Genomic DNA, 14,205 nt, shown 5'->3' with positions numbered 1-14,205 from the left:
CACTAGCCATGATTGGCTGAGATAATGTATGGGCTGGACATGCCGGGAAATTAGTTTAGATAGAAGCATGCTACATAGCAGACCAGTCTTTAACGTGAGCTGTTCAGTATGTGTTGACAGTCCTTTCTACCGTGCTGTTTTTGAAAGATATAACATTAACCATTGAGAACTAGAAAACTTTTGCTACTTTTCTCAACAACATTGATGCCCAGAATTTAGCAGACGCTATCGACAGATCAGTAGGAAAAAGTGATGGGCTACTTTCTGCACACGCCACGGTCAGTGTGAACCGGTGTGACTTAACACAAAGCTGCCCAAACAAGCTGTAGCTCCAAACAAAACAGAGTTAAATGGTTCCAGTCTGCCGTGAAGCATTCTTCCAGGTATACAGGTAGGAGTCTAGCTACATTTTCCAGATATACTTTATAATTTTGTCAGAAAGTCATTTTTATTGCAAGTTAAAGCATACTGTTAGTTAGCAAATGTTAGCTTGCTGGCTAACCTTACGTGTATGATCTGTGTAATAATATTATTTGAATCAGAAATCCATTTGCATTGCTAGTTAACATTGAACCTAGTTTGTTAGCTTTAGCTACCTGCAGATTCATACTACAGCTATGACAATGTTTGTATTGGTAGTAGTATGAGTTGGGTTGTTCCGGTTCATTGTTTAGCTAGCTTAACTACATGTCTAATCAAAAGACTCCACTTCGGCCAGATTGTTACACAACCTATCAAATTGGGTGTGTCTGGGGGTGATTAAGGCCATCGATTGTATTTCATGAAGATGTGTACATGTCTAGACAATAGTGACCCCATCTGCTTAGCTAGATGTGGGTGGAGGCTGGTTATAACATTTCCTTCACACAATCCATACATTTAGACAAGTGTGTCGGGTAATCTAATAACAACAAAATATTTTTATTTGAACACTTTCAGTTTTTGATATTGCTGGTATGCAAGTACTATCCCTGTACTGGGTACACCTTCTGTACCCTGTGCATGTGACAAATAAACACATTTTATTTGATACAGCGTGTGTTTGCTACATGGCCTCTCATGTGAATCCTTAAAGAGATGGGTGTGGCTAAGGCTTAAGAGATGGTGTTAACGATGCTGAATGACTGTTGACAAAGAAGAGCTCTCTAGTAGGTGTATCAAAATATTCAAGGCCCATTTTCTCAAAAGTGTGATTACAAGTTTATCAACTTTCAAAGCAGAATGACTTTCCCTTTGTTCCTCAACTGCAATGTATGATATACCATTTTCTAGCTCTGTTTTTTACACTGGATAAAAATTAATTAAACGTTTTGCTACGTAAGACCGAATCGAGGTGGTACCGTTGATTTTGTGTCAAACGCAGATCATCTTTTTATAACAGACATACCCCTCCCCATCTTCACAACAATATCTCTAGGAGTTTAGTTTCCTCGACTTGCTCAATGTTAAGACCCTCTGCGCAACTCCAGTTGAAATGTAGGTCTTAGAGAATGCTTTGAACCAAATACAATGCTTTTAGTTTTATATGTATTTAAGACCAGTTTATTATTAGTCACCCGTTCTGATACTGACCGTAACTCCGTATTTTGAATTTCAGTGAGCTCACTGGCTTTGGATGCTGACCTGTAGAGTGTGAAGTCATTTGCATACATAGTCATTGTAGCTTTGTGTAAGACCAGTGGCAAATCATTTGTAAAAATAGAGGCCAAAGGCAGCTTCCCTGAAGGACACCGCACTGTACATATCTGATGTTAGAGAAGCTTTAGGATTAATAACATCAAAGGCTGCTCTGAAATCTAACAATACAGCTCCAACTATCATCTTATTATCCATTTATTTTAGGCAATCATCAGTCATCGGAGTCAGTGCAGTACAAGCTGAGTGCCCTTCTTTGTAGGAATGCTGAAAGTCAGTAGTCAAACACAATTCTCGCCATCCAATTTACTAAGACCAGGCAGCGAACTGATTTGGGTGGCTGTTCGAGCCAGCAAAGGGTGCTTTACTATTTTTAGGTAGTGGAATTACTCAATTACTCAAAAAGTACTCAATTGTCATACTTGAGTAAAAGTAAAGATACCTTTTTAATAGAAAATGGCTCAAGTGAAAGTCACCCAGTAAAATACTACTTGAGTAAAAGTCTAAAAGTATTTGGTTTTAAATATACTTAAGTGTCAAAAGTAAATGTAAATGCTCAAATGTACTTAAGTATCAAAAGTAAAATTATAAACCATTTTACAATTCCTTATATTAAACAAACCAGACGGCACGATTTAAATGTTATTTTTATTGACGGATAGCCAGGGGCACACTCCAATACTAAGACATAATTTACAAACAAAGCATTTGTGTTTAGTGAGTCTGCCAGATCAGCGGCACTAGGGGTGACCGGGGATATTCTCTTGATAAGTGTGTGAATTGGATAATTTTCCTGTCAAAATGTAACAAGTACTTTTAGGTATCAGTGAAAATGTATGGAGTAAGAAGTACATTATTTTCTTTAAAAGTAGTCAAATATTAATAGTAAACTACAGGAGAAAAATGGCTTAAGTAATTATTTTAAAGTGTTTTTACTTAAATACTTTACACCATTGGTGGAGACACACTCCTTCAGGCTTTCATTAAATATCTAGCAAATAGAGGTGGCAATACAGTCTGCTACCATTCCCAATAGTCTTCTATCTAGGTTGTCGAAACCTGGTGGCTTATTATTGATGGATAACAATAGTTTTCCCACCTCTCCCACACTAACTTGACCCTTTACATGTGGGAATTAGCCTGTATGAATAGGGCTGAATTGAAATCTTTCTTCCCAAAGAAATATAAAAAGCATATGCATAACCATGGTAGCAATTGGAAGGGAACAGTTTTGATATAATGGAAAAGTTTTAGATCGAAGGTAAATACACAACAGTTCACCTGACCCATGACTGAATACAGACATTACACTGTTGGTTTATGACTTTTTATATAATTGTTTTACTTTTTGCAACATTTGTTGATAATTAAATCGGAAAAACTCTGGATAGATTCAGTAACATTATAAGACTATTCCTGGAAAATGTGGGGTAGGTACAAGGTGTTTGTGTAAGAGGACTATCCGGTGTCTCCAAGTGGTCACGCACCTCTCCAATGTGTGAACAGTTCCTAAGCAATTTTAATGCGCTTATATGACTTGAAGAGTCTTCAACTATAAGGTACTTTTTTTTTGTTCTCCCCTAGCTTTGCTGTTCAGGAACTAGAGCAAGCAAACTTGTAGTTGTTTCATTTGGAACACAACCCTGCATCTCCGCCATCACAAAATGACTGTTTACTCAATCTAAAAACGGTCCATTGTAAATCGCAATCTGAGTCAGGTGGGCATGATTTGAAAGCTTGTTCTATTGCCAACGTGACTAGCTAAGTTATAAAATGCGATCTTAGTGTTAGCTTTTCCCATGGCAATTCAGAGAATCATAATGTAATTTTGGTGCTCATAGTCAGAGTCATGAGTGCATTCGGGTGCTCACAATAAACAAAAATGGTCATACCCTGGGTTGTTCTTTCTCAACAGAATATATCGCCATGTCATCTTGTACATCAAACATAGTGATCATAAACATTGACACTGTATATGACTTGAGTTTTATGATTTGGAAATGTGAAGTGCACATTTGGACTCACAGGTGTTTGGCTTGCTTGTATGACATCAAAGCGGTTTTTATTATAATCCTCAACGTCTCATCTTTCAAAATACATTGAGTCATCCTAATTTACAGCATTTCCGTTACTCAGACAAAATATTAGCAAAAGTTGCCAAATTAGCCGGAGGGATGGGGGCAACTTCTTGTCATGCTCGGTGCTCAAGTTAAGAACAGCTGTCAGTCAAAACCCATACAGAGCTGTGAAGCGCCAAGCCCGAGCTCTGACGTTATGTATAACATGTTACTGTACAGCTACTACCGTCATGTATAGCATGTTACTGTACAGCTACTACCGTCATGTATAGCATGTTACTGTACAGCTACTACCGTCATGTACAGCATGTTACTGTATAGCTACTACCGTGTTGTATAGCATGTTACTGTACAGCTGCTACCGTCATGTACAGCATGTTACTGTATAGCTACTACCGTCATGTATAGCATGTTACTGTACAGCTACTACCGTCATGTACAGCATGTTACTGTATAGCTACTACCGTCATGTATAGCATGTTACTGTACAGCTACTACCGTCATGTACAGCATGTTACTGTATAGCTACTACCGTCATGTATAGCATGTTACTGTACAGCTACTACCGTCATGTACAGCATGTTACTGTACAGCTACTACCGTCATGTATAGCATGTTACTGTATAGCTACTACCGTCATGTATAGCATGTTACTGTATAGCTACTACCGTCATGTATAGCATGTTACTGTATAGCTACTACCGTCATGTATAGCATGTTACTGTACAGCTACTACCGTCATGTATAGCATGTTACTGTATAGCTACTACCGTCATGTACAGCATGTTACTGTATAGCTACTACCGTCATGTATAGCATGTTACTGTACAGCTACTACCGTCATGTATAGCATGTTACTGTACAGCTACTACCGTCATGTATAGCATGTTACTGTACAGCTACTACCGTCATGTATAGCATGTTACTGTACAGCTACTACCGTCATGTATAGCATGTTACTGTACAGCTACTACCGTCATGTATAGCATATTACTGTACAGCTACTACCGTCATGTATAGCATGTTACTGTACAGCTACTACCGTCATGTATAGCATGTTACTGTACAGCTGCTACCGTCATGTACAGCATGTTACTGTATAGCTACTACCCGTCATGTATAGCATGTTACTGTACAGCTACTACCGTCATGTATAGCATGTTACTGTACAGCTACTACCGTCATGTATAGCATGTTACTGTACAGCTGCTACCCGTCATGTATAGCATGTTACTGTACAGCTACTACCCGTCATGTATAGCATGTTACTGTACAGCTACTACCCGTCATGTATAGCATGTTACTGTACAGCTACTACATGTACAGCATGTTACTGTATAGCTACTACCGTCATGTATAGCATGTTACTGTACAGCTACTACCGTCATGTATAGCATGTTACTGTACAGCTGCTACCGTCATGTATAGCATGTTACTGTACAGCTACTACCGTCATGTACAGCATGTTACTGTATAGCTACTACCGTCATGTATAGCATGTTACTGTATAGCTACTACCGTCATGTATAGCATGTTACTGTACAGCTACTACCCGTCATGTATAGCATGTTACTGTACAGCTACTACCGTCATGTATAGCATGTTACTGTACAGCTACTACCGTCATGTATAGCATGTTACTGTACAGCTACTACCGTCATGTATAGCATGTTACTGTACAGCTACTACCGTCATGTATAGCATGTTACTGTACAGCTACTACCGTCATGTATAGCATGTTACTGTACAGCTACTACCGTCATGTATAGCATGTTACTGTACAGCTACTACCGTCATGTACAGCATGTTACTGTATAGCTACTACCGTCATGTATAGCATGTTACTGTATAGCTACTACCGTCATGTACAGCATGTTACTGTACAGCTGCTACCCGTTATGTATAGCATGTTACTGTACAGCTGCTACCCGTCATGTATAGCATGTTACTGTATAGCTACTACCGTCATGTATAGCATGTTACTGTACAGCTACTACCGTCATGTATAGCATATTACTGTATAGCTACTACCGTCATGTATAGCATGTTACTGTACAGCTACTACCGTCATGTATAGCATGTTACTGTACAGCTGCTACTACCGTCATGTACAGCATGTTACTGTACAGCTGCTACTACCGTCATGTATAGCATGTTACTGTATAGCTACTACCGTCATGTACAGCATGTTACTGTATAGCTACTACCGTCATGTACAGCATGTTACTGTATAGCTACTACCGTCATGTATAGCATGTTACTGTACAGCTGCTACCGTCATGTATAGCATGTTACTGTACAGCTGCTACCCGTCATGTATAGCATGTTACTGTACAGCTGCTTACCCGTCATGTACAGCATGTTACTGTACAGCTACTACCGTCATGTATAGCATGTTACTGTATAGCTACTACCGTCATGTATAGCATGTTACTGTACAGCTACTTGAAAATAAAAGAGAGCCGCACACTCTAGAAGCTCAGATGCAAAAATTTAATTACCAACGTTTCGACAGCAAAGCTGTCTTCATCGGGGTATAATCACAAACTCTGCGGGATGACTCGTTTATGTAGTGTCAAAAGACACAGATGTCTGTAATCATGGCCAAGAGTGGCCTAATATCATTGGTTAATTATTAAATATTAAAATGCCATACAAAGAACAGCATACAAACAACAAATGGATAGCATACGATCATAGATTCATTTGACTACACAAGCTTACAAACAAATACAATGGCAAAGTCACAATAATCACAAGATTAAAGTCTACGTTGTACAGCTACTACCCGTGTACGGGTGTAAAGGGCTACGGTACTCAAGTCTTTTTCCTTTGTGTTTTTGTCATTTATCTTGGTTTGGTAATATAATTGATTATTTTTAAGATATCACAAAATGGTTGACATACCGTAAAATTAGACAATCAGCTGAACAGCCACTACTTTTTCATAATTTATTTGAACCATACAATTTTTAATTTCATCATCAATCCAGGGGGCTTTCAAAATGATTTTGCATCTCACGAATGTTCTTATTTGTGATCCGAACACCTCAAACTTAGATTCGTCTGTCCATAACACTTTTTTCCAATCTTCCTCTGTCCAGTATCTGCGTTCTTTTGCCATCTTAATCTTTTATTTTTATTGGCCAGTCTGGGATATGTCTTTTTTCTTTGCAACTGTCTAGAAGGCCAGCATCCCGGAGTCACCTCTTCACTTTTGACATTGAGACTGATGTTTTGCGGGTACTATTTAATGAAGCTGCCAGTTGAGGACTTGTGAGGCGTCTTTCTCAAACTAGACACTCTAATGTACTTGTCCTCTTGCTCAGTTGTGCACCAGTGCCCCCCACTCTTTCTATTTTGGTTCGAGCCAATTTGTGCTGTTCTGTGAAGGGAGTAGTACACAGCATTGTACGATATCTTCAGATTCTTGGCAATTTCTTGCACGGAATAGCCTTCATTTCTCAGAACAAGACTGATGCGTTTCAGAAGAAAGGTCTTTGTTTCTTGCCATTTTGAGCCTGTAATTTAACCCACAAATGCTGATGCTCCAGATACTCAACTAGTCTAAAGAAGGCCAGTTTTATTGCTTCTTTAAATCAGCACAACAGTTTTCATATGTGCTCACTAACATAAACGCAAAAGGGTTTTCTAATGATCAATTAGCCTTTTTATAATGATAAACTTGGATTAGCTAACACAACGTGCCATTGGAACACAGGAGTGATGGTTGCTAATAATGGGCCTCTGTACGCCAATGTAGATATTCCATAAAAAATCTGCCTTTTCCAGCTACAATAGTCATTTACAACATTAACAATGTATAAACTGTATTTTTGATCAATTTGATGCTATTTCAATGGACCAAAAATGTGCTTTAATTTAAAAAACAAGGACATTTCTAAGTGACCCCAAACGTGCGTGCGTGTGGCAGGTAGCCTAGTAGTTAGAGCGTTGGGCCAGTAACCGAAAGGTTGCTGGATCGAATCCCTGAGCTGACAAGGTAAAAATCTGTCGTTCTGCCTGCTCAAAGTTGACCTATTTTGCTTCATCACTGCAAAGATCAACAGTTGAGATTGGATGTAATTTAAAAGCTTGTCAAACGATTTTTTAAATGTTTTTTTTAATAAACATTTATTAAACATGTTGTAGTCTGTAACACAATTTGTGCGAGAGGTGCAAACTTTGTACTTTGAACTTGAATGCAAAGGTTGTCTAAGATGAGAGAGCTGAAGACAACTTGGAGTTAGACCTGTCCTTTTTTTAATTAGGCTAGGGCTAACTATCCATTTCCCTGTGTGTTCAACGAAGTGAGTCCCTTTTGGATCACTTTGATATTTTAAGTAGAAATTGTGCTCCAATATTGGATTTTAAAAGCCTGTGATATGGAATGAAGTGCCCTTTTGATATACAGGGATTTTTCTGCTATTGAACTACTTGGGTGTGCCGCCTAAGCATTTTTTTCTGGGTCACCAAAGTCCAAACAGTATGATAAATTAAATGCAAATTCAGGATGGAAAAATGCTTTCAGTGTAAGCTAAAATGACTAAAACCAGATAAAAAGCATATAGAAAAGATAATGGACATATATTTTAAAATAATATAATCTTTGTTAGTTCTCAATCACCAAAATGACAACTAGACAGTCGGGGAGAATTGAAAATTCACAAAACAATGAATTTAGCAGTATTGAGATTATTATTATGTTTGAGTAAAACAACACAGCATTAGCCATGGCAAATGCATATAATTGCAGAAAATTAGCTTTAAAACTGCAATATTTTCTCAGCTCCGTGGAGAAATTTGTAGAATTGCAGGAAATTGGCTTTAATGCAAAAATGTCTCTAGGCCAAAGGGCTTCCAATGTCATTTAAAATTCAGCCGCATCAACGGGCCGATTTTTAATTTCTGATTATTATTTATTTCTAGGGCTGTCAAACGATTAAAATAATTACTCAAGTTAATGTATTTTGTGGTCTTGTAGCTCAGTTGGTAGAGCGTGGCGTTTGTAACACCAGGGTAGTGGGTTAAATCCCCGGGACCATCCATGTGTAAAATGTATGCACGCATGACTAGAAGTCGCTTTTGGATAAAAGCATCTGCTAAGTGGCATATATTATTAATGGCGACACACATTCATAAGTACTGTTAAAGCTTGAAGCATTTTAAATGCGTGTAACTGTAGGAAAAATAAACTGTCTCTATGGATACAATGGAACAAAGAGCTTTTAAACTTGTCCAACAATTACCACTGGCAAGTGTCTTCTCTGACATTTTCAACCTCTCCCTGTCTGAGTCTGTAATACCAACATGTTTATTAAAGCAGACCACCATAGTCATTGTGCCCGAGAACACTAAGGTAACCTGCCTAAGTGACTACTGACCCGTAGCATCTGTAGCCATGAAATGCTTTGAAAGGCTGGTCATGGCTCACATCAACACCATTATCCCAGAAACCCTAGACCCACTGCAATTTGCATACCACACCAACAGATCCACAGATGATGCAATCTCTAGTGCACTGCACACTGCCCTTTCCCACCTGGACAAAAGGAACACCTATGTGAGAATGCTGTTCATTGACTACAGCTCAACGTTCAACACCATAGTGCCCAAAAACTCATCACTAAGCTAAGGACCCTGGGACTAAACACCTCCCTCTGCAACTGGATCCTGACTTCCTGACAGGCCGCACCCAGGTGGTGAGGGTAGGCACCAACACATCTGATCACCAACAACGATGAGACAGCCTATAGGGAGGTCAGAGACCTGGCCGTGTGGTGCAAGGACAACAACCTCTCCCGCAACGTGATCAAGACAATGGAGATGATTGTGGACTACAGGAAAAGGAGGACTGAGCACAGCCCCATTCTCATCGACGGGGCTGTAGTGGAGCAGGTTGAGAGCTTCAAGTTCCTTGGCGTCCACAACACCAACAAACTAACATGGTCCAAGCACACCAAGACATTCGTGAAGAGGGCACGACAAAACCTATTCCCCCTCAGGAGACTGAAAAGATTTTGGATGGGTCCTCAGATCCTCAAGATTTTACAGCTGCACCATCAAGAGCATTCTGACTGGTTGCATAACTGCCTGGTATGGCAACCCCAAGGCACCACAGAGGGTAGTGCGTACAGCCCAGTACATCACCGGGGCCAAGTTTCCTGCCACTCAGGACCTCTGTACCAGGCGGTGTCAGAGGAAGGCCCTAAAAATTGTCAGACTCCAGCCACCCTAGTCGTAGACTGTTCTCTCTGCTACCGCACGGCAAGCGGTTCCGGAGCGCCAAGTCTAGATCCAAGAAGCTTCTAAACAGCTTCTACCCCCAAGCCATAAGACTCCTGAACGGCTAATCAAATAGCTACCCAGACTATTTGCATTATCCCCCCCACCAACGCTGCTGCTACTCTCTGTTATTATCAATGCGTAGCCAGTTTAATAACTACCTAAATGTACATAGTTACCTCGACTAACCGGTTCCCCCACACATTGACTCTGTAATATCCCCTGTATATTGTCCCACTATTGTTATTTATTGCTGCTCTTTAATTATTTGTTATTCTTGTCTCTTTTTTTTTTGGGGGGGGGGGGTTTCTTATAACTGCATTGTTGGTTAAGGGCTTGTAAGTAAGCATTTCACTGTAAGGTTTACACCTGTTGTATTCGGCGCATGTGACAATTTGAGTTGAACAATGTTATAAGTACACTAACCATCTGTACTGAGTACTTTACACATAGGCTTTCACACTCCCGCCCTCCCACACCCTCTCTTTCACTGGGGGAGTTCGTTTTGCATGGCCCGGTGCCCGGGCTGGGCTAAGTTTGCACCTTTTTTAGGCCATTCCATTGGTTCTTAAATAAAGGTGAAATACAATTCTAATCATTTCTGTTTTTCTTTCTCCCCATCCAACAGGACAGCTAACCCGTCATAGTGGTCATCATGGATCTGTATGACCCTCAGACGCTAGGCATCATGGTATTTGGAGGCTTCATGTTCATCTCAGCCCTTGGCATCGTCCTGGTCTCCACCTTCTCCATGAAGGTAGCCTAACTGTTGTTAATATAATAATCATAATGTATACCATTTAGCAGATCCAAAGCCACTTAGTCATGCGTGCGTGGATTTTTCTTATGGGTAGCCCTAGCAGCACTCAAACCCACAACACTGGCATTGCAAGCACCATGCTCAACCTACTGAGATACACAGTTGTTGTTGTCGTGGTGGTGATCATGTATTACATTTAACTGTTATGTTTTCTCATTCTTCTCCATGAAGGAGACCTCGTATGAGGAGGCTCTGGCCCAGCAGCGTAGAGAGCTGGGCAAGATGGCACCTCCCAGCCAACTGACCAAGAAGGACAAGAAGAAGGACAAGGTAAAACGAGATAAAACACACCTACTCAAATGCCTTTTTGTAGAATTATTCTAGCTGTGTGTGTGTCTGCGTGCATTTTAATGCACATACTGTAGCGCATTTTGATTGTCATATATAATGTTAAAGTGTGTTCTAAATGAAATGTATTATTCTAATCATTAAGGTATCTGAGAAGAAGAACCGTGGTAAGAAGAAAGATGACAAGCCCAATGGGAAGCTGCCAGAATCGGAACCAGAGGAGGTCCCAGTGGCCGTACCTGAACCAACCCCAGCCCCAGAAAGAGTCACTGCTCCTGCCCCAGCCCCAGAAAGAGCCACTGCTCCTGCCCCAGCCCCTGAACCAACCACTCATCCTGCTCCAGTTCCCACTGCCGTAGAGGCCCCACCTGCCCCTGCACCAAAGGAGAAGAAGAAGAAGGAGAAGAAGGTGGCTAAGGTAGAGCCAGCTCAGGCGGCCACCACCCCCATTGCCCCCTCCAAGCCTGCACCAGTCCTGGAGGCTGTCACCAAGGAGGTCCCTGTGATGGCAGTGCCCCCAGTGGGCTCCCAGCAGACTGCAGCCAAGGCTCAGGAGGCCAAGGCTCAGGAGGCCAGGGCTCAGGAGGCCAGGGCTCAGGAGGCCAAGGCTCAGGAGGCCAGGGCTCAGGAGGCCAGGGCTCAGGAGGCCAGGGCTCAGGAGGCCAGGGCTCAGGAGGCCAGGGCTCAGGAGGCCAGGGCTCAGGAGGCCAGGGCTCAGGAGGCCCAGAACCCTTCTAAGAAGAAGGCATCTTCCAAGAAAAAAGCTGAGTCTGGTAAGGAAGCTTGGTCTATTTTCAATGCATTTCAATAATTGTACATATGTATTATTTCACATAACTAGAGAGCAACACAACTATTGATAATATACATGTATTTTTTGTGACCAACTTTTTATTTAGTTTGTCATCTTTTCGGAAAGGGGTTACAGGTATAACATTAGAAGGGGGTTACGGGTATAACATTAGAAGGGGGTTACGGGTATAACATTAGAAGGGGGTTACGGGTATAACGTTAGAAGGGGGTTACGGGTATAACGTTAGAAGGGGGTTACGGGTATAACGTTAGAAGGGGGTTACGGGTATAACGTTAGAAGGGGGTTACGGGTATAACGTTAGAAGGGGGTTACGGGTATAACGTTAGAGGGGGTTACGGGTATAACGTTAGAAGGGGGTTACGGGTATAACGTTAGAAGTGGGTTACGAGTATAACGTTAGAAGGGGGTTACGGGTATAACGTTAGAAGGGGGTTACGGGTATAACGTTAGAAGGGGGTTACGGGTATAACGTTAGAAGGGGGTTACGGGTATAACGTTAGAAGGGGGTTACGGGTATAACGTTAGAAGGGGGTTACGGGTATAACGTTAGAAGGGGGTTACAGGTATAACATTCAATGTCATATTCATATATTCAGTTAACATATTTGCATTTGATATTTCCTAGTAACTTTTGGCTGCCACTCAAAAACAGAGCAACAGAGCAATGCATACAAAGATTTGAGGCCAATTTCATTATGACACATTTATTAGGTGTTAGTCTGTGAACAAAGTTGAAATGAAAAAATTGATGGTCAGGATTACAGGATGCCAAGGTAATGTTTTTCTCTGTTCTGGTCCAGTTAAAGGATGATTCAGTTACATTTAGATCTGTGGGCCATACTTTTTTAATGGCTAGCTCAGAGTATGGGCTTTCCAATAGTTTATATGTTACAGAGGTAGTCTGTTTACAAATTCCATAATTGGACAGGTTGACAGCTGGGTTTCCCATGGAACTCCATAGGCCAGCATAGCTGACTTAAGTAAAAAATAAAATTATAAAATGCTTCTTTCAGATCTTGGAATGTCCTAAAATCATTACTGTCCATGATATTGCCGATACTGCATTGGGGCGACGTGAAAGGCCGTCCTCTCGATCGCAAGGCATTATTAATATTGGCGTGTTTCCTTTTTTTTTTCCTTTTAGTTTCCTAGTTGCATATTTTTTTCAATTTTGTGGAAAATAAAAATTGTTCGAGCAATAATAGGGACAAAGCGTAGTTTACATTAAGAGATATCAATGAACACCACCGCTTCCAGTTCCATTTCTAACTAGTAGACTATTTGATTTAGAAAAATGGCTCTTGGATGCTGATTGACGCAACGCGGAGTGCCTGGACACAGCCCTTAGCCGTGGTATATTAGCCATATATCACAAACCCCCGAGGTGCCTTATTTCTATTATAAACTGATTACCAACGTAATTAGAGCAGTAAAAATAAATGTTTTGTCATACCCGTGGTATACGGTCTGATATACCACGGCTTTCAGCCAATCAGCATTCAGGGCTCGAACCACAGTTTTATATCAGACAATATACCATGGGTATGATGCAAAACTACTTGTTTACTGTTCTAATTACGTTGGTAACCAGTTTATAGTAGCAATAAGGCACGTCAAGGGTTTGTAGCATATGGCCAATATACCACACCTCCTCGGGCCTTATTGCTTAATTGTATAATAGGCCGGACTATATACTATCTGCAGAGAGACTTGTGCTCCTACACTGCAGAACAAAGCTCAGCTGTTTTCTCTGTGGTGGACTGATTAGAATGAGAAATTGGTGTGCTCAGCTGAAGTTTGTCGTAACACAGTGTTTGGGTGCCGGGTTCAAAAGGTATACACTAGAAGAAAGAAAAACCTGCACTCACTGAAATATTCTTTAAGTGTTCATGTCAGAGCAAATGGACACGTTTCGGCGGCATCTGACGAAGGCTGCCGTGGTGGACTCTGATCTTAGCCAGTCTAACTGGGTGTGGTCTGGTCGAAAGACTACTACTGCACACACATGGTCAGGGCCCAAGGCCTCTGTGTGTGTGTGTGTTGGGTTGTGTGTGTGTGTGCCACCAAAGTGCAGCTACTACAGCTGCACAAGAACAACAGTACCACAAGTACAGGACCACAAGTACAGTAGTTTCTCCTAGGGTTGTAAAATTCCAGGAACTTTCAATAAATTCCATGGTTTTCCCGAAATCCCTGGTGGAGGAATCCTGGAATCAGAAGGGAATAAGCAGGAAATCCAGAATCCTCAAACCAGGATTTCTGGAAAACCAGGGAAGTATGTTGTC

At 41.1% G+C, this 14,205-nt stretch overlaps 1 protein-coding gene across 16 annotated transcripts in view; it reads left to right on the top strand.

The window, feature by feature from the left end:
- Positions 1–14,205, top strand: part of LOC110502822 (ribosome-binding protein 1) — a 43,118-nt gene that overhangs the window by 4,805 nt on the left and 24,108 nt on the right. For all 16 annotated transcript variants that reach the window (XR_016491098.1, XR_016491097.1, XR_016491100.1 and 13 more), the window contains exons 2-4: positions 10,627–10,755; positions 10,990–11,088; positions 11,252–11,879. Coding sequence is in view for 12 of the 16 variants with exons in the window: in XM_090217374.1 (XP_090073500.1) it covers positions 10,654–10,755; positions 10,990–11,088; positions 11,252–11,879 (829 nt within the window). In the remaining 4 variants the exon portion in view is untranslated. The remainder of the gene's footprint in view (positions 1–10,626; positions 10,756–10,989; positions 11,089–11,251; positions 11,880–14,205) is intronic.

The sequence above is a fragment of the Oncorhynchus mykiss genome, chromosome 23, assembly GCF_057628025.1.
Source record: "Oncorhynchus mykiss isolate SJ-2025 chromosome 23, ASM5762802v1, whole genome shotgun sequence".
NCBI classification, from domain to species: domain Eukaryota; kingdom Metazoa; phylum Chordata; class Actinopteri; order Salmoniformes; family Salmonidae; genus Oncorhynchus; species Oncorhynchus mykiss.
The sequence above is the reverse complement of the archived record's forward strand: the minus strand, read 5'-3'. Positions and strand labels throughout refer to the sequence as shown.